We start from the raw sequence: 21,658 nt of genomic DNA, 5'->3' as shown, positions 1-21,658 counted from the left end.
AACGAAAACAGAATACTAGCCGACTGGAGCTGCTGGACCTTAATCCCAGTTTTCAGAAAGGGAGCAATAACATCATGTGGAAATCATCGTGGTATCGGCCTGCTATCGGTCTCATCTACGATGCTCTGTTGCATTGTTTTGCGCAGATTGATGGATTATCGCGAGAGACAGACTCGTGAGAATCAAGCTGGGTTGCGCCCTGGTCGAGTACGCGTCGATCCAATCGATAGGGAAAGGTTTTTACGACCAATTCTCGAGCAGCACCCCTGCTTCAGCCGTTCCACGTTTGCTTCTCGGAATTTGAAAGGAGTTTTTGATTCTGTCGATCGTCAGCAACTTTGGCAATCGAAGGTGTCTCCTCCGAATTTCTGTTTCTCATGAGTGCACTGTGTGTCGACTCTTGTGGGCATGTTCAAGTGTACGGGAAGCCTTCTCCTGAGTTCACCACGTTCAGTGGTGTAAGACAGGGCCATCATCCCTCAGCCTTTCCGTTCAACCGTGTTATTGACATTCTGCCTGAAATTTCTCTGCCTGCCTCTGAAACCTCCGAAGTCGAAATGGTCCCGGGATGTTCCCTCAAAGACATTGGGTACGCAGGCGATATTACTCTCCTTGGTTCAGATCCTTCTCAAATGCAAACGATTTTAAATAACCTAAATCACTCTGCCGCACGATTTGGTATGCGTTTCACATCTGCAAAATGTAAAGTGCTGCTACAAGACTGGGTGGGATCAGAACCACACTTGATTATTGTAGGTGACCCAATCGACGTGTTAGATAAATTTTTTTTACCTGTACAGCTGTATGAGTCCCATTGGACTGGCTGGAGATGAGATTATTTCTCGAATCGGAAAGATCAGGGCAGCTTATGCCAACCTCCGACACTTATGGCGCCGACGTTATGTGAGTTTGTCTGTCAAGAGAAGAGTTTACACTGCAATGGTGCGATCCATACTGCTTTATAGATCAGAGACGTGGCGCCTACGCGCAGAGGACACACGGTGGATGTCAGTGTTTGATCATCGGTGTCTTCGACACATCGGTGAGGTCTGGTGGAAACATCGTATTAGTAATGCTGAGGTACACCAAATGAACTTAGGAAGAGGGAACTCTCCCGTGATGGATGAATTACTCATGCTTCATAGGCTGCACTGGTTGGGTCATGTACTCCGCTTACCAGGAAATCGCCTGCCTCGCAGAGCTCTTTTCGCCCAGTCCTGTGGTAAGCAGAAGTGACTGAGAAGTGGACAATGTATGAGCTGGCAACGAAATACGAAGGACTAACCAGTAAACCAAGGTGGGTGTGGAACTTCCGCCTCTCTGGATGGGGACCCCGGAACTCAAATCACCAGTGCTTATTGGCATTGGTGGAAGTGGCACATTCGCGCAGTCTGGCGCTCATGCATCAAAGCCATCGCGTTCAGTGCGTAGCTACCCGATTCCCGAACAAAATGAGCATCCCTTTGCCACCAAGGCTTGGTTTCACACTTCCACGGTAGCAGCTGTAACCAACGTGCCAGTGGCACATGTTTCATAGCTGATAAATTGAATTGAATTGATTGACCAGTCTAATTAGTTGGCATGGGGTTTAATTTCAGAGCGACAAAAGATGAGAAAACTACTTATGCAGTGTTCTAATTCGACAGTTTGTACATTTAAGCTGAGATAGTCTGAGCTCTGGTAATTTTCTGCTTGCCTACTGATTTCTTTCACATTGGCCTTCCGACACTTCCCGAATGTCCGGCTGGTTTAGTAGAGCCTTCCGAAAATCCAAGACGGTGTACGTTGCCTCAGTCTTAGACGTGTTATTTGGACACCTTACGAATCACTTATTGCCGATGGGTTGTGTTGGTTTTCTTATTCGTTTGCTCTAACCTTCCCAGATTACAACAACGATTGCGATTCGTTCAATGGAACCGTGAAGGCTGGAAAGTTGGTCACTGTCTTGTCCCTCCGGTTGGATTGCCCTGTAGCTTGCTGACGCTCTCCAACAATACATCGATTCGCGAAAGATTCCTGGAAATTCTGGAGCGCTTTTACAAACTATACAAACGTAAAGTAAGCGGGTTAGGCTGTCGAGACTAGAGGTTGTCATGATAGTGTATACTGCATGTTGCTGTTTAAAAGTACTGGGACAATGAAAACCTCCGAGGTATCTCGTATGCTGATGGATCAATTGTATCAGGAAACTGATTTTCAACACATCGCTTTCAAAAGGAATAGCTCATGTGTGATGGGACGATTCTTGGCCCTCCATATGTTGTACTGTCTGGATTACTATTTCATCCTGATGGCACATCATCCTCCCTCTCCAGAGAGCCCTGTTTAGTTTTTCCTCTGGAAAGAGATCTAAAATGCGACCAAGTTAATTGGTCACCATTATAGTGTAATACTGTTGAGTATACGGATCCACGAAACAGTCAAGTGCAATAATTCAACAGCACAGAAACTCTATAGGTTTTTTCTGTAGTACCAATAGGATAACTGAAGCTATAGGGATCAAATGGAATTTCATCATACTCTGCCATCTTGAAGTTGTACGTCACTAATTATCATCTTGGGGCCGTAAGTACTTTATCGCTTGTCACTAGGAGTTCATACCTCGTGCGTATTTTGACCTGCTGCACCGCGATACATACAGTTTTACTTGGTGTTTATAGTAACACCAGCTTTGCAGTATTTTTAAAATGGTTCTTGATCATCAAGCATTATGTCTATCCAAAACTTGTCACTCAGGCCCACCTACACCATTACACCAATGTGGATGGCTTCGATTTGGGTCTGTTCAAGGCGAGTGCAGACTCTCTGGAGGACCTGTACCAGGAATATGATCAGTTGGAAAAACAAACAGAACTCGGAACAAATCCCCAGCTACTACGACTACAAATCAGTGGCTAGTGTCTTCTTTAATTGTCTTGTATATACGTTACTTATTTTGCACTGTATTGGTTGACTTCTTATGTCGGTTTCAGGGCTACCGAGCTAGCATTTTGACCGTCGCCAGTAGTGTCGACGCTAATCCAAGCGAGTAACATCTCACTTGGAATGTTTTGTGATACCCTATTTTATGGGGATGTGGATTAGTCCTTCGGAAGAGGTAAACTCGGCGAGGTAGATTATTCGGCCTATTCCCGGGATGGCTTTACTTCGGGAGAATCGCACACCAAGTCGCAACCGACTAGGAACGCTTGTTTTAAACTCTTTAGAGGAGAAGAGTTCACCGGAGTTTTGTAAATCCGGAAATTCCAGTATCTTTTCGCCGCACTCAGTTTGGCGTGGCAGTCAACAAGCCATCTTATGTGACTGTTGATGTTTTCATTTCAGATACCAATGTTTGGGGCAGTGCTAGAATGGATGCTTAACTATTTGTAGCTTCCCACATCTGGACCCAAACAATCTTGGAATAAAAAGTAGGATCGATAGGAATCTCTCAAGAATCTGAGCGCTACTGCTGAACTTTCTGGCGCTCCATTTCACGGAGCCTTGTCTGCCGGTAAGCATGATATTTCCAACTAGATGAAAAAGCACCGTTCTTGGAAGGGTCTAGAAGCCTGGAGTAATCCAATAGATCTGGTGTTTATTGAAAAGATTTCAGTGAGTAGCAGAAAGCCTACTGTAAGTCGATTCTTGATAACCCTGTACACGCTGCTTCAAGTCTAATGAATTGCTAGATGTTCACTGTTCAGATAGCTGGTTTGTATCTGGGAGGCAAGTTAAAGCAGCCCGATGACCTCTTGTCATCAAGGCTTTTTGAAATGGTGCTGCATAGTATTGGTACCAAGCACATCTCCCCCGTCCAACGTATCCTAACAGAGGAAGTGCATTTCTGCCAAAATTCCACTATACTATGGAAATTCTACGACAATTGCTTCCTCACATCAATAGCAGAACGAATTATTTGACCGGAAGCGTGACAGTGATTTGAGGTTATACGTCCACTTGAAATTTCTCGAATATTTGGATCGGTGTTCACTTTCTTCAGGACTAAACAGCACATCGGATATAAAACAGCACATCACACTTGGGAGTTTTTCTCCCTCCCCAAAGCGCAATAAAGCGTGCTCAGTTCAAATAGTAGTAACTTTATTCTTGTTTGCCCTTGAAGAAACACAGCCAGTTCAACGGCTATTTGGTCGTCCTTCTGATCAACCACCATCAAGACTGGTCTTTTATACATGTCTGAAGAATTTCGGCAAGAGTTGCAGCCTGAAAAAAAAAACAAGAAAATGTAGCTCGTTTGAATTAGTCAGGTGGTCAATTTCTCTGTCCTCCTGAGAAGTACAGCGAAATCGGTTTATTCTTGTGCAAACCTGTTCCGGAAGAAAAGACCGTCCATTTATCGGTGGTCGTTATGAGGGTCTCACCACAACGACCATTCATTAAATTTCCGATACATTTGGTCACGCTGGATCTTTCTTGCACACACAACCTTGTCATATATACACGGTGCTTCTTCGCTTAACAAACCAGGAGCTAATCCGGGTTGGTAGATATGACGAACCAAAGAACTAGGACTATAGAAGGTCCTTTTGTATACCTGAGAAATGCGGTTTGATCGAACCTGCGGATGACATTTCGTCAAGTTTTGGAACAAGGTTTTTCATCTAATGCTTCCAGACATCTGGTACGTAACCCTAAGCAAATAATCCCAGCGGTTTGGTCACTGATACGTCAAGCATGCTAATTTCTAGGTTAAAAGACTTCGGCGATCCATTTTCTTCGAGTGTTTCTGTAAAACACGCATAGGCACACAGTTCAGTGGCTCCTTCGGTTGGGGGTACGCATGTTAGCTTTTACGTTTGCTGGTGGTGTTACCAGGTTAGTCTTATCACAGCCTCATTAATATTAACAATATGCACAGCAAGTAAATGGTTGTCAGTCTTGGAATAAACAGTGTCACTGAAAATTCCGTTCAAACGGGGACCGCAAGCTAACGTTCCATAAAGCGTTTGAGCCGCCGCCAATGATAAGCAGGCTATTTTAAGTTGTACATGGGGTTGTAACGCTTCCGCATTAGGAGTATCAAAGTTGTGGAGAAGGGGCTGTTATTGCTCCCTTGTTGAGAATCTACGAAAGAATATATACCAAACCTAAAGATAAACTCGCATGGGACAAGTATGTGCACAGGATTCACGTGATCTTTTCACTTTTGCTCGGGCATACTCTTCCGGTGGGGCCACCAGAGCCGGTAAAACCCGAAGTATTTGCCCTACTTTCTTATCAGTGGCTACTATATGAGTCAGGAGTAAATTGCTACACTTAGCTCGATGTCACTAGAATGCTGTATTTAAACTGCACTGTTGCGTTGGACTTGTTTTTGAAATGCACACTCACTATCACAGTCAAACCAGTGGTTGATGACCCACCCGTATATTTGGCGACCGGTTTATTATTACTTACCAAGACTTCGATGCTAAAAATTAGCCTCTTTTTTTGGTAAATATGGAAGAATTGTATGATTCTTCTATGTGTTTGTCGGGTATTTTATAGGATTTGCCGGTGACTTATCAAATATTAAGTTTTTCAGCAACATAATCGACAGGTTTGACACCGATACTTTGCTGCCATAAACGATAGATACTTTACTTAAAAAAACATAGAATGAAACGACAGATAGACGGGGGACCTAAGTGTGACTTAGTTGAAACATTCTGGTAAGACCATACATCCGAACCCGGGTTCCAACAACTTTGTTGAGGACTTACAGCTAGGGAACAATTAAAATTGGTTGGCGGCTTTGTATTACCGAGTCTCCAGCTAAGTGCAGTGTACGCCACCAGGCCCTCAATCTGGAAGGAGAGCCTCACCATAAGCACCCATCTACCCACATCTCGGTTTACGCCAGTACGATGGAAATAGCTTGACACGCGATGAATTGACCCGTGGAGCATATGAACGAGCAACCGACATCATGACCAATCTCAATAACAACATCAGCATGAGAACACTGATGCCTGTACAACCATGCGACTTAATTTTGAAGCAACCCAGTGATACAGAAGGGGACGGAAGACTAGGGGGATCTGATGCCAACCTAACACATAATTCTGGGGTGCCTTTACTTTCCATCAGTCGCTTAGACAATCGGAATAGAAACTGTTGACGACCACCCCCGTGGTTTGTAGTCGCGTATGTTTTCAGAATTTATTTATTTGTTGCGCAACCAAACACTATTTTTCGATCACCATTTCGCCAGCTACAATACTCGGACATTCGAGGGAAGAAAACCAAGTTTTGCTGACAAGATAAAGCGCGTGAATGGTAGCTTGTTTCCACTTACGCGGTTAAACCAAATTCAGACTAGAAAAATTGCCAACTTCTTGGATCGACATCCATAAACATCCGCCGTTCTTAGTCATTCGTGGGGCGACCATGCTTTTGGACACGCTCCAGCACACTGTACTAGCAAGGAACCCACTAAAGAAACTTTCAACTGACTTGAGGGATCTGTTGTCTTTTGAATTTCCTCTCCTATTCATTCGATAGTGTGTGTGTGTGTGTGCGTGTGTCTGTTTGTCTATCGTTTCGGGGCACTGGTGCAAAGATTTATGGGACTCACATGATACATGACAGCAGTAGGTCGCGCCTGTTTTTGTGTTATCACACAATATTGATTGGGTAAAGACAGGGTGGATACCGTGTCCGGAAAAGAATGCCAAGCTGAAGTGATAAAGTGTCGAACTTTGTGCCCCGGTTTCTTCAATGGCTGATCGGTGACGACCTAGCAAGTGATTTTCTTTGTGGGGCTCCAAGATGACCAGCAGGCTGTCGATGCATTTTCTAGGAATTCTACCCACTATATTCACTGCCTTTAGCCAGAGGAAACCACTCTTTCGAAGGGAAATCTATGGTAATACGATTTATGTGCCGGCCAAATGTAATGAGAAAAGGTCGATGCCACCAACATTGTTGTGATGTCGGCTAGCGCCGGGTTCAGCTTTACCAACAAGTTACATTGGCGGCATATTGCGTCAACGTACCTTTCTTTGGCGCACTGCTCATAGGATTACTAAAGGCTGACAGGTCACTACCGGTTTTGCTTTTACTGAGGTTCAACTGGTAGCCGTATTCCCCGGGTTTCCTTCGAATGATAAACCATACGCAAGTAGTGCGAGACACTCATTTGTAAGATAAGTTGGTGTGAACAGAAGACTAAATTCAATTTTATTCATGATATTATCAGTTGAATGTGTAGCTGAGTATCTCGTTAGCGCCAGAGTAATTTGCAAATGTGTGCATTTTACCGCCGGCGTACCATGTTATGTTTGACGGAAGCATCAGGATAACGGAAACTCGGCGACTACGGCTATCTGATGGGCCTTAAGAAGGGCGAAACCGGTAGTTACCTATCAAGTTCACAACAAACCGGATTGGTAGTGAATGATAAACCATACGCAAGTAGTGCGAGACACTCATTTGTAAGATAAGTTGGTGTGAACAGAAGACTAAATTCAATTTTATTCATGATATTATCAGTTGAATGTGTAGCTGAGTATCTCGTTAGCGCCAGAGTAATTTGCAAATGTGTGCATTTTACCGCCGGCGTACCATGTTATGTTTGACGGAAGCATCAGGATAACGGAAACTCGGCGACTACGGCTATCTGATGGGCCTTAAGAAGGGCGAAACCGGTAGTTACCTATCAAAGTTCACAACAACCGGATTGGTAGTATAAATTTCACAAAATTATACCACGATGCAGTCGTCAACAACGACATCAAAGAAGAGTGCCTGTGCTTCACTGTCCCACAAATATGTCAATTTATTTGAAAAGGTTCTACGACGGAAAATGGGAGATAGGATGCCTGGGTCAAACCTGCCACAAATACACAAGGTTCCTACATCTCCAACAGCCAGTCAAAAGACCTAGATAGAAACCGACAACATGAGCGCCACTCACATCGGTCAGCCGCCATATCGTTCGATGTCCCAAGCCAAACAGAAGGGGGAAACATGGATCCCATGTTTGAAGGCGACGTCCTTCATTCCCACCTGCCATTCTATATTCTATCCACCTCTAGGATTCCACCAGCCCAAGTTGGTCACTTCAAAGAACGTTGTTCTCAGCAGACGATAGCTCGGTGTGCGCATCCTACTGCCCAGTCACCTTGACTTGCAGTGCTGGATGCGCTCCATGGGTGAAGCACCGTATATTTCACCAAACATCCTTCTCCTCGTCGTTTCGAGCTCGCCCTTTTCAGCCGGGGCTCTGAGATACCAGCGGTAAAGACCTAAAGATGTCAGATCCTCTGTCTGCAGCGGCGGCAACTCGCAATGTAGTTTAATACAGCTACGTGGCTGGCCATGTTTGACCGTAACTCGATATCTTGAATGTCGTACCAACTGACACATGAGGCGGCCTTTGTGCAGCACATTCAGTTATAGAATTCCACGAACAAGAGACTCAGCTGAGTCTCCCGTTAACACAAGTAATTTGCAGACTGGTGTATTTCATCATCAACATGAAAATATAGGTGTGCTTATCTTTCGCTGGTACCCAATTTATTTGTTTAAATCACAGCGTCCGCACATAGTTGGATAGCCACGAATGGTCTGTGTAGAGCCGGCTGCGCTGTTGCGTGCAAGCTGGCGTAGACTCAAGGGAATAAAAACGGAGGTCGGACGTACAGCAACCTGTCAGAAGCCCCCAGCCAGCCTGAAGATGATGACACAAAATTGAGTACAGGTACTGGTTTCTTTTTCGTCGAGCTACGGACGTCATCCGCCAGTTCCTTTATGTTTAGTGCAGTACCACCTATCCCCCATAGTAGTGCCCTGTAAATTCGCCCCAGGGACTGCCATTAGAGCATTTTCATTATGCTTATCAATGACGACCTGGCGGTACTGTATTGACTGTGTTATCGATGACATTGTTGTAATTAATTCAATACAACATCGGCAAGGTAATGTTTAGGAATTGCAACGAACCTACATACAGGTAGGGCCATATGGGTTCATTAGTGGCCTACAATGTCGACCCTGCCAATAATTATACGCTCGCACATTGTGGTCGTACGTGGAAGGTTGAGCCCCCTTCGACTCTTTCAGTCTTTTCGCAGCATATCATATCCTAAAGTCACCCCTCGGCTGAATAAATGATCTTTCTGTGGGCCTGTCCGTCAAATGCGCGGTCTTCCCACCGAAATTGAAAGTTATCATTTTCCAAACTTAGCCGAAGTCTGTCCGAGTGGCAGAATTTCGGATGCTCTTGAATTCGAGTTGTTTTAGTAGGCGAGCTTCAGTCATTCGTCTCGAGCATCCTGAAGACGGGAACGTATTTTGCATCAGTATACAATCGAAGAACCTCGGTCTTAAGGACTTGCGACTCCATTTTACTTGAAGTATTGTGTCTGAACATGATAGCTCAATCGGACACACCCGAAAATTTCGATCACTGCCCATCTTTCACATATATGAAGACAGTTCAACAGCCCGCTGCACTGAAGACTTGGTTGATATCAACGACTGATGCTCGTTCCACATGCGTTTCTCAAGACAACCAAATACCGTGCCGCAATGTGTGCGTTCGGTTCACAGTCATGCGTTGGGTCTCTTAACAGCGTACAAGCACAGTGGCAAAAACGTGTACAGCACGATGCATCACAATGGTTCGTATGATTATCTTCTGTCTCACTCTGAGTCCTAATGCAGACTTTTGAATTGCTTTCGGGCCTTTATATTGTTGTATTTCGTTTTTTGACTGATTATTTGAACTAGTTGAATTCTGCTCACAATTGCAGTCAGACTTAAGCACATGGAAACTCCGGACCCGAACAATATGCCTCTGAGCTGTTCCTGGCATATCCACCCGTTTTTATACTCGTCACTTCACACCCTTCATCTTTAAAGTTCTTTCTGAAGATTCTACGCTTCCTTTCGGATCATCGAGATAGTTTTCTAGGAACAGCTTATGAAAACTTCCTGCGCACTAACGCAGAAAAGTAATCTTAGCTGACTTGTCGTAGCAAGAATAGGGCGACAGATATGCAATTATTTCCAGTAATCCGTTGGTTGTTGGTGCGTTCGCTGAGTTTAACAGTCATCACTAACTGATAAGAGTCCATTGGCATGTATGTTGGGTGATTCGATACATTACCAGTAGTCCGAATCAGGGTCTATGGACGGATTAGGAAGCGTGGCCTGTCTCAGTACCTGGAACTTTCTACACCATCCTGAACACTGAATCATTGTTTACTTACTCCGAATGACCGACGCTTTTACGATACATTTAGGCTGAAATGATGAACCTAAAATCCCTGTGAAGACTAGTTCTTTAGTATGATGTTAATTTCAGTTACATGTGGTTTCAACCATCTATCTAATCGTTACCGGTTTTCAAAGCTCTGTAACACGAATCTGGAAAACTCGTTCTTTGTGTTTAGTCTTAACAACCGACTGTTGGAGGGAATCAACATGTGTGCCCCATTGGCATTTACTTAGCACTAATATGTAAACCAGCCCACAAGTCCAACTGACATTTCGACTGATGAATGTGAACAAACGCCCGACATTGTTCTTTTGCATGGCCCGGCAGGCAGCAAAGTTGGTCCAGACTAGGTGAAAGTCCTACCCTCTGAATATTGATCTGTAATGTAGATAAATTGGTGTTTTTTAGTAGGCACTGCGCACTGTGGAAGCTGGTATGTTCGACTGACTGCCAAAGCTGTGTTACGAGGCTGATAAACGGATGGCGTTCCAATCAGTGTGTCCAGACGACAGGATGAGCTAGCGGAAAGGATAAAGCTAGTAACAGTAAGTGCTCTTTGGAGAAAGAACGAAAGTATTTCTTTAGAGAAAAGTGTACAATTAGTATAATGAATCACCCCGAGAACCTCAGGCCAGTTATATGCTAGTGTACATCCGCCAAGGAGAAAATATTCTTTCAATTTTTACCAAATCTTTCCAACAATCGACAAACTATCATGGTAGACACATGTGGGAGGTAAGTAACACCGGACGACAGGTGCGTGAATGAAGTCAATGTGGTCATTTATGCGAATGGCCAGAAACCTAAAAAGGATAACTTAGCTATTCTGACAATGTCTGCTCATAAATTTCCTAGCCAAACTTCACTCGGCCTTTATGTGGGGTTAGTCCCGTAAGCTTAAGACATTGGTAACTTATAAGGACTTCACTATTGGTGCAGAGTCACTAGTATAGTAATAATACCTATCGTTATTATTCGTAGTATCATCCTCTGTTGATAGATTGCATCTGATTCCTGTGCGTCGTACTCAGACATCTCTGTGTGGGTCATTAAACAGTCACCTTGTTCCCCCACTTTTCCTGCGCCACCTTCACACAAAGAAATAACTGCAAACGTTGTGTCATACTGGGTGAACTGATTATCATAATGAAAGTATTGCACATTCGTGAGGCAACCCAGAATCTTTTGCGGTAGCAAAGTGTGACGCACTTATACCGTGAACCAGTAACAGGCCCACTCAACAAGGTTCGGTTAGGTGAAGAGGTCTCTTTCCTTATTTCCCACAGGTCGTTCGGTGAAAACTCGAGGTTACCCATGTTCGCTTCTAGTGCTACATGCATTAGACTCGTGTGACTCAGTAAAAAAAAATAATTCGGACCAATTCTGTTCACAGCCTTCAAGAACACTAAACAACCTAAGCAATGGCCGAATTCACCATGGCACAATCAATCAATCAATCAACCAATCAATCAATCAGTCAAACAGACACTAAGGCTGTCACATGACCGCCACAACTTTTGAATTGATTTTAACACAGTATGTGTATGTTTTCCCGTGTTCTCAGTGCAAACAATGGCCACCTTTGATTGAAACCGTCTTTTATGACCGTCCCATTTGTGATGTATGCCAGGTCATTGTCTCCGTCTGACTGGAATTTTATATGAAAGGGCGAGGAAAGCTACAGGGGATGTACTTACATAAACATTTACACCATAACCATGTGTACGACTTGGCACATGTATTGCAACATATTTCTGGACGAGGGGCTTTCCGGATCGATAGCTTACTCACGGGTATGACTTGACTGGAAGTTTGAGCCCCTTAGCCTATCTAACAAGCCCTGTGAAATGCACGGGTAACGGAATGGCAACGCGTCATTCACATCCAACAGGCAGACAGTATGGTTACTGCACGTTTTCGTTTACGTACCTACTGTGTAATCTCGCCATAAATGTACGTGTATCCCACTGACGGCTGGTAAAAGTTAGTGAAATTTTAACAGTTCATCACATTTATCTTATGGCTTTTCTCGTTAAACAGTGATACACTTTGCGCTATACTTACCTACGTGCGACCAACTACCCTTTCATATCCGATTATTAAATCACTATGTAAAACTGCAACATACCTGAGATAAAGTGTTTGTTGGAGTCTCTGGGAAATCTTCCATGCCATACACGTGTACCGTACCTTGATTATCGCCAACAAGTACACTCTGTAAGGAAAGGAATTTAGAAATCGCCGAAATTAGGTCAAAGATAGTAGTGGAAATGGGGACAGAATAGGTCAAACATCCTAGAAACGGTGCATTCATATTGTCCGGCGATTTTGGAGCGCTTCGTAACTAGGGGAAACCAGCGCTTGATATTCTTCATAAGATCCTGTACCCCATACGTAGATCTGAGTCAGGTTGGAAATGATCATAAAGCGGTGGGTGTGCGCGTTTGACAGAGGAAGATGACCTCTTCTATGTTTGGCTTAGATTATAAAATGAACGCTCTGTTCAGCTTAAAAGCTACTTCCAAGAAAAATAAACTTTAGGTATCAGCACAGCGGCAAGGTAAATGGAAGGTCGTTTTGGACAAGTTGCAATTCGTTTCGAATTAGTTTTTTATTTTGTCAATCAACAGGCTGTCTGAAATGACCAGTGAAAATAACGGCTGAAATGCTGATCTGCTCAGTTTAATTTTCAAACAGTGAACCGAGTCACTCAGGATGAGAGTTGAAGCTGTCGCAGTTTTTGGTGAAGTTGAAGAGTAAGGGATGATAGTAAATTACTGAGGACCAGTAGGGTTGGTTGGTTAAATTCCTGAGTGTCACTGGTTTTGTTATTCAGCTGAGTAGCCCAGGGTCCTCACCCTCTTTTTGGATGTGTCTAGCTCCCCACCATGGAAGACAGTGTACTTCAACGTGTGGGCGCCCTTGTTAATTCACACCAGATCGTTTTGTGGTAGATGAGGTCCGCCTCAGTAAATGGCCCACAAAAGTACGCAGCACACGGCAGGAACAGCGTGACCGGCTTGGCGATTCCTCAATCAAGCGTAAATCAGACGAATTGTGAAATACTGGACGACTTTTTTCCACCGTAAGGATCAAACTACCTCCGTCACACGTGGGCAGTGTTGCGCAAAAACTAGTAATCAAAGGCAAGCAATAGTTTTCTGTCTCCTGCGGAGAGGGCAGGTTTTGAATCTGTGAAGTAGACAGGTTAAGCTGCGGCACCGTGCGCTGTTCCTTTCGCTGACAGGCGGGTCTCATATGGAGGAATTGCAAAAGGGTTTTCTAATTTCGGTGTTCAGTTTGTCATAAGTAATTCCACAAACGGCTGTACAGCTACCCAGTCCCATAGTTCCAGTGTTTGGGTTGCACCGACTACGTCGAGTGTTGCATCCGTCCATTTTGCTTGTTCGTGATAGAGAGTATAGGGATGGTGTGAGCTAAGGGCGTGTCCTGAGGTTGGAAATCTGTCGGATTGGGAATGCTGGTCGAAGCTATGCAGTCGAAGTTCGAAATACTGTAAATGGAGGACTGAGTTCGCCAAAATGTGACTTCTACGAACAGCTGAGAGGGGTGAGATCCACTGATCGTGCTAGGTGACGGATGAATGGTCTGTACTAGATTTAGGACTGCTTTAGTCATCCATGCGTAGATCTCAAGAACAATCAGTTACCATTACTATGTGACATCACATTATATTCTTCAAGACGGGACTAGCCATCGCTCAGTGACTGTGGTGGTGTGGAATCCGAGTTTGATTTAGCTTCACATGGCACTGTGTAGCCCACAAGAAGCATTTTTCAGAGGTACGCCAACTCAGGGGGAAAACAGAAATGCTATCCCACCAGTTGAAAAGCTAGCTACTGACACTCCACCTAGTGCAACCTTCGTGGTATGTTGCATTTGATGTCCCAGGTTGAATGGGAAGGCTATGTTTAGCTTACACTCACTAAATATCCGAAAAACGCGCGTTTCAAATGCAACCATAGTGGAAGATTGCACTGGAAACCAATGGGGCGCCAGGGGACACCTCTGTTGGTCCAAGAAGTCAGTTGCTTGTGGACCTTCCAAGGTTTTAAGTGTTGGAGTGTGGTAGGCAGAGAATTGAAATGATGATTTCGGTAATGCCCTTGTTATCCAATCGATTGACTGGGTAAAACGTTGCCTTTAGATTAATAAAAACCTTACCGGTGGTTTGTCTGTAAGGAGAGCAATTATTAAGGAATAGGTGAAGATCAAAGACGTGGCTTTTGAGAGTTATTCAATCCTTTCAGAATTATGCCTGCAGGAACGTCTAGGACAGCTACAGCTGGAGTGATACATCCATGTTTTCCGTACTCCGTTCTCATTATCAGCTGTAAGAACCGCGAATTTGTCGGACAGTGGTTGTAGCTGTCACAGTTTCGTCCACTGATAATTTGGGGGTGAGGGTAAGTAGCTGTGCATTGAAGGCAACAGCTGATAAATTGGTGCGTCAGTATGGATCTGTGAGTGGCTTTAACTGGGTGGTGAAAACAGGAACAACGGTTTGAGACTGCCGTCTCTGTAGCATATGTCGGTCTTTCTGACCGTTACTAAGTAATCCTGGGACCTCACGATAATACTCTTCCAGACTCTTCGATTGTGAGATCGGTCTGATAAACGAGTTAAAACTTGCTTACAAGATGGTCGACAGCCTTCCTCCAACATCCCCTGATAGGCATGATTAAGTGATAATGTGTGGCTGAAGTGATATGCTATATGTAATGAATTCGGTGGAAGATGCTAGAGTTTCACGACAAAATCTGCTTCCGGTGCCCACTGCAGTGACTTCATTCGTTTGCCGGCTGCAGGCTTTCACCAAACCTCTGCATGTTTTCCCGCCCTCCTTAGTCCCTAAGATCTATAGGTCCATAGTCCTATTGTCATTGCCACTACTTCTTTCCATCTACAACCCTATAGGCACGTAGTATAAGCAGCGAAAATACCTCCAAGATATTCAACGGAACACTTGATCATTCTTCAATTCACACTGGAAAATGGTGGTGATTTTACTTGCGTGTTATTTACTGGTAAGCCTGAAGCAACTAAGGACGCTCTGAAAATAATTAGAACCAGTGAAAAACAGGATCTCCGCACCCCAGAAGGACGATATTCACCGGCTTTTCACTCACCCAGGCGATTCGCATGAGGTTTGTGCACACAGACATGACAACTGACTGTCCGACATTCTGTAGGTGTGGCACTCAAGCGTGTGGTTACCAAGCTGTGTATTTGGTTCATCAGCCCTTTCCGTAGACAGCTCTCGACATGGCAACACTGTGGTCGACGAAGCGCATAAACAAAGGCACAGTCACCACAAGCGTGCACCACCAGAACGCTGGAGCTGATGCACCCATCGGGGTGCACAAGTCTGAAAAATTGATTGCTTTGTGTTTCTGACTGGGACAGGGGGCGTACACTAATCTGAAACGAAAGCCCTTGTACAGGCCAAGACAAGGTTGGCAAGATCGTAATATACTTGCACTCGCGTCGACATGAGAAAAACGACGTTCTGGACCGCCACCCTCACCCCACCCAAGCGATTGCCTGACAGACAATGGCGGACATGCGTGCGTGCACAACGGCACTTTCAGGATAGGGACTGACATCGTTGGCATGGTTGCTGTGCTAAACTCATTACCTGTCAGGCTAATATGACCTCGTCTTGTGGCGACTGGCGTGCGCGGAACTACCAAAAGCGAATACATGTTGAACGGCATGAATTGAAAATACCAATCTATGGTTAGTTTTTCGTTCATTAACGTGACAAATTTGATTTTGTAAAAGTGAAATTCATACGCTCAAGTATTCCGGTCGGTTTTGGAGATTCGGTGCTGGGTAAGTAAAATTCAGTGTTCAAAACAGACAGCACCTATTTGTGGATTCCTTAGAACCTGATGGAGGTCTGTAGACGAAGACCAGGAGTTTTCGTCCAGCATGAACGTAATCGGGATTTCCGGTGATCAGTTGATCCTTTTCCATTCCATCTGTAGTACCGCAGCTTGTTTAGCAAAACATGCTGAATAATGACGGTCAAGGCTATGGCAATAAAGCTGTGCGTCCTACGTATTGAGTTCGTAACCCCCCACACTGTCATCTTCGTGGGCGTTTCCTTTTGAGATGAACAACTAAACCAAACATTCTATAACCTATTCATTCTGCCAAAAATATCTGATGACCTATGGATATTTTCGTTTGCGTTATTCGGACAGCAATCAGGGTTTAAGTTCGATAAAATTTAATGCTCCATAAGTGCAATGGGCTTGTATGCGTTAGAAACCTTCTTTTCTTGCTGAGATTCAGCTGGGTTCTAGGTGCTTACAAAAGTGGTTAGCAGATAAGTGTATAGGTCGAATTTCTTGCAATTCGGGTTCATGTAGAACATAAAATTGAGCAAGACTTGGTGACTGCGTCTGCCTGAGCAGCCTCAAAAAGGGCGAAACCGGTCGTGGGCTATGAGTAGTGAATTACGTCTAATAGCTTTTACATTTTCAATGAGCAAAGAAGCACATGACGTTTCAAAATGGAGAATGGCCGACAAATACAAGTGGTTTAATGAGGAATCTGAATCTAGATAGTCCCAACATAAGTCCACACTATCATCCACCGGAACGTCAATAATTATTAAATCATTGTGTTTTTATTGATACTTATCTCTACCTATAGTGCTAGCGCACAGCATGTGCCAAACTACTACCGTACTTAGAAATGGGTGACGATGAGTAAGTTAGGAAGGATATGTAATCTTCGTGGCTTAGCTGTAGAGATAAAAATCATTCGGTTCTGCGTACATGTTGACTGTAAAACCTAACCCGAGGCGGAAGGGGATCATCCTTTTGACATTTTCTCTTATTACCGGTTCCCTCATCTGGTTGATTGCAATGGAAAAATCCCATACAATGTATCCACTGGTAAAAATTGCATATTCTGCACTTGCCTGCAAACCAGTCTTAGTGTTTTCGTCTAACAGATCATAGATCTCACTGTCTTAACTCTAGGGGCTGCTGGAAATTTATCCTATTCGCATTCAGGCAGTTTTTTTCAATCATAATCTCAGTAGTTCCGGAATCGAAAATGATGAGTCTGTATTTGAAGGTACATATTCCTTTCGAAAACTGATACTGGAAAATACCAAGATAAGTTATTTGGTCGGAAACCAGACTCGAACTAGTGGACCACGGGTTAAATCCTGTTTTCTTTTTCAGCATACTTTCCAGGACTCGAAATTTCTAGTGTTTATGCCCACAAATGACAAGAATTGCCGAAGTGGAACTTTTAAGGTGCTCCATCTGATGGAAGAAAAGATAGATTTTTTGTCTGATCCGTTCATGCTATTCTCTCAGCCTAGCAGTCTGTGAACCTAGTAATACAGTTCAGGGGAACTGCATCGTCTAAACTGATACTAACTCCAAAAGGTGTGCGACCCTGAGGAACTTTGTTCCGGTTTGAATTCACCACGAATACTACCATACTTGTAGGATAACGCACACCCAATCGCGCAGTGACGATGTCTCCTCGAACAGTGACGAGACCTTGGCAAGCCGGCTGGCAGATTAACAACCACCTGACCAACTAAAACAGAATACGTATTCCTTGTCTTATTGTGACCACTTATCAGAAACCGATTTGAACTATCCGGAATCAACGCTGTAAGCCGACACAGTGCTTTCGATGACATCGATTTCACATCAGCGTTCAAGGTATATCAAGTCTCATAAATCGTCTTGAAGTTTAGTTTACTATCTAGGTACACAGGCTCAGCGTACACGAACCAATTTTCGTGTGCTCTGAAAGAAATTCCAGGTGGTAAAGCGTATCTACCCTTTCAGTCCAAAGAGTTGTTGTAAAGGCATTGTCATCAAATGTTTCAGAAAAAGATCTACGCCATAGAAATTTCACAGGATGATCTTGTTTGAAGATTTCTAGGATATGGTGCAGACGCTTGACTAATTCAGTAGCGTAGACGTGTGGGGCCTCCGATCGATGAAACGCTCCTGGCGAAAGAATACACAGGGGTACACGATTTTCACTCTGAGGCAGATAATAAGCCCTTACATCAGTGATAACCAGTGCTTTTTACAAATTGCAAAACGAGACAAATGGAAGCATTTCAATTACTAGTTTCATTATCCGATGCCATGTAAGCACACTTCTTTGGCCTTAAGACTGTTTCTGCTACAGCCACTGGTTCAGATATTCATTCATTCATTGCTTCGTGCAGTATGTCTTCCATGACCATGTTTTTGCGATCTAGGTTACCAACAATGCCGCGTTTTCACTGAAATCCCTTTTCAGCTACCATGACAGGGAATAACTGCGTTTACACTGCAGTTGTGCAGCGTTATTATCGGTTTTTCTGCTCGAGAGATAGATGAAGCAATGATGAAGTTTGAAATCGGGTGAATAGACACACGATTATGTCATAGTGAAAAAACTACTGAGCCGATTAGTACCAACAGTGGTTTTTCCACTGGACGCTTGCACAAAGTTGTCATAACACAAGGGGCTGTTTCAAAGCCGGATGTGGTTGTGAATCCGACAAAATTCCGAAGGATTAGGCTCTCAAGAAGAAACAAGCCTGTTGAGGTCCGTTAGACATCCTAAGAATGACTGTACTATATAGAACAATCAAGTACTGGTATAGTCTGTAATTCCCCTTGAGTTCCAAAATAATTTCGAACGATTTCAGTACGATGCTGCATACCCTTGTCCTCCCAGAAAGGACCGTTTTGTCCTCTCTAAGTAGGCGGTGAATTGCAGTAGGGGATTCGACATCGATTCAAAGTGGCAACGATGATGTCCTGTACATCCGATTATGCTCATGCAGATGTGTCTACAGTTCGATATTGTAGACGGACAGTTCATGTTTGAAATCCGAGGCTCAGTGACCCTGCAAATGCACAGCACGTAAATGTTTAGTATGGCGTTCCACCAATTATCTCTGTCCAGCGCGAGAATTTTCCATGGACTAAGATGGAAACTTCTGCTAATAAGTTAAACTTAAAACTATCCTTGCATACTATTTTCTGTCCTCCTCACCCTTGCAACAAACTATAATCCGTTGCGTGCGGTTTACATAGCCTGAATAGCCCAGCTGATTGTGATTTCGCACATTTGTGGCCTTCAAAGAAATTGAGTATTTTGGATCTACTCTGATCACCGTATGCTCACAAGCCTCCAAAGACATTCCAGGCGAAACTGGTCGGCGATTTCAGCAAAAAAACCCTGTGCATTGATCGTAACTCGCACATATTTGAAGATGTGGACAATACGACTGCACGGTAGGTGCCGAATTTTTGTGTCCATTCGCTGATGGTGAGCGTTGAGGACACGTTTTGTGATCTTCTGCGTGCGTTACTACCGTTCCGCATTCGTAACGGCAACTACCTGTCGATTAATTGGTCGCAGTCTAGAACGCTGCAGAAATGTGAACAACAGATCATCTCACTGCCATTCGGTTTTGCGTTCGGCACATTTTAATAACCCGAGGAACATGTTGTTAGAAAGTCAGAATTCAGGGAATATCTACTATTTAAAACAAAGAGATGCTGCGGATGCAAATGTTTTCACTAGATGCTACAGAAAATTCAAATAGAGAATACATGTTAGCGAACTGCGGCGTACTAGTCTCATGGCATTCATTAGTATATGAAGGCGAGCTACCCACAGCACTCTGAACAGCTAGTGAATAGATCTAAGGACTTAAAGGGCACTTTCAAGCATAGCGGACACATAAGCTGAATAAAGTTGGTGACAGAAATTAGCCCCCGTTTGGTACCGTGACAGCTTTCCACTCATCAGACGCAGTTCTACCAGCTCGAACCCTCTTTTCTGGATTGAAAAAATGGACAATGTTGGCAGAATTCTTTGGACAGCCCATCTTCTGAGAAACGATCTACATTGTTTATCCGGGCCTTTGTGAAGTCGACGAGTAGGATATGCAGCGTTGGATGTGTTTACTCACTTCTTTCGTATATGTCTCACTGAAAATGAATGATAAATCCTCAACTCAGGAATGCACACCACTCCTCAGGAACGATTTCGCTCAAGATTTTCGCGTTCAGCCATTTCGTCAGCATACGAAAAGTTCGCCAACACCACATCGCAGACTGAGTGCACTGTAACTGTTTTGCCTTTTTAGGCTTCCTGTCTATTTGAATGAAGGTACTGTTGTGCCACTCTTATACTTCTATGGGATGTCCTCAACTTATATTAAAAGGGTTGAAGAGGGCATGGATTCGCCAATATATTTTTAAACATTCAAAAAACCTCTAGAAAAATAGACAAACCTCGGAATGACCAACAACAGTAGTCCCAGTCAACAAAGGTCACAAGTAGGGCCTTCCCGAGGAGAGGTTTTGGCCTCTTCTTTCGCAGCGGTCTCTGGTAGTCAGATTTAAATCTACGCTTTCTGTGAGGGTGGTATCATTAGGCAGGAATGCTGTGTGCTACAACAGTGTCGCACTTCCTTCATACAATTTCATAGAATTGTAAGGTCGGTATCAAAATCAACTTGGTCAGCTCACTAGGTTTTGTGCTGTCGAAGGATTTTCAGCAACCTCATGAGTAGCGCAGTACGCATATATATGTATCGTGATATCCCGAATATCGTAGCAACTGAAACATTAGGCGACCAGGTGCAGCACATTCAGTTGCCTCGAGACATCACAGACGAGAGATTCAGCTGGATTCCAGATGAGTCTCTCGAAAAACCAGATTTGTTTGCAAATGTGTTTCTTGCTGATATCCCATTTCCTTTTGTGTACAGTTTTTTCTAATTCGACGATCCGTTAAAACTGAAGGTAGATCTCTACATGGAACTATCACCTAAAGGACTTGAATTTCACACTGTAGCTTTGCAACGAATGGCATTGTGGCTGAGCAGTACTTTACCCACCGAGATTCGCTAGCCGCTCATAAGAAGGACCTTTCTTAAATTACTTTCTGTTCAATGTTTCCGGCGTTGCCTCGAATCCGGCAAATGCACATGCATTTGCTCTATTCTCTGGCTCAGGGCGACTTCGCGCGTGCGTATGTGCGCACTCCTGGTGTAAATCATCGTTTTTCGTAGTCACTGGGCTAAAAAATCCCCTCTGCATTCAGCAGAACCAACCAGGCGGTGGGCAGGGAAGATAACATCAACCTGACAGACCGAACAAAACAAACGTGTTTTGTGTCTCTGTGCTTCCATGCAGATGGATGGACCTGACCAATCAGAGGACCGTGAGCACTGAGGTGCATATTATTCGTCCAGTGCAGCCGTGCCGCGTGCGTCCGTGCCTGAACGCACAAACACGCGACCCTATGCCACCATCGTCACAACTGGGTGCGAAGAAAACCGATAAGATGATGGCACAGTCAACAAACTTTCCAGGATTCCTGTGACTTTAGCGAAGTCGGCATTTGTGATCAAAAGCTGTTTTCATCAATTCG

General features: G+C 44.1%; 2 protein-coding genes across 2 annotated transcripts in view; one reads left to right on the top strand and one right to left on the bottom strand.

Moving 5' to 3' along the window:
• Nucleotides 1-1,250: 1,250 nt before the first annotated feature.
• T265_00245 (hypothetical protein) lies at nucleotides 1,251-21,610 on the top strand (the record flags this gene model as incomplete). Its single annotated transcript, XM_009163953.1, has 4 exons — nucleotides 1,251-1,297; nucleotides 1,884-2,058; nucleotides 19,400-19,506; nucleotides 21,421-21,610. 4 exons carry the CDS (start codon nucleotides 1,251-1,253, stop codon nucleotides 21,608-21,610), a joined length of 519 nt encoding a protein of 172 aa, XP_009162217.1.
• T265_00243 (hypothetical protein) overlaps nucleotides 3,978-21,658 on the bottom strand; it is a gene marked incomplete at both ends in the record, with an annotated part of 68,579 nt that continues 50,898 nt past the window's right edge. Inside the window, 2 exons of the mRNA XM_009163951.1 lie at nucleotides 3,978-4,206; nucleotides 12,336-12,422. Of these exons, the coding sequence (XP_009162215.1) occupies nucleotides 4,156-4,206; nucleotides 12,336-12,422 (138 nt within the window). The remainder of the gene's footprint in view (nucleotides 4,207-12,335; nucleotides 12,423-21,658) is intronic.

The sequence above is a fragment of the Opisthorchis viverrini genome (genome assembly GCF_000715545.1).
Source record: "Opisthorchis viverrini unplaced genomic scaffold opera_v5_2, whole genome shotgun sequence".
NCBI classification, from domain to species: Eukaryota; Metazoa; Platyhelminthes; class Trematoda; order Opisthorchiida; family Opisthorchiidae; genus Opisthorchis; species Opisthorchis viverrini.
Note: the sequence above shows the minus strand (reverse complement) of the source record. Positions and strands in the feature narration are given on the sequence as shown.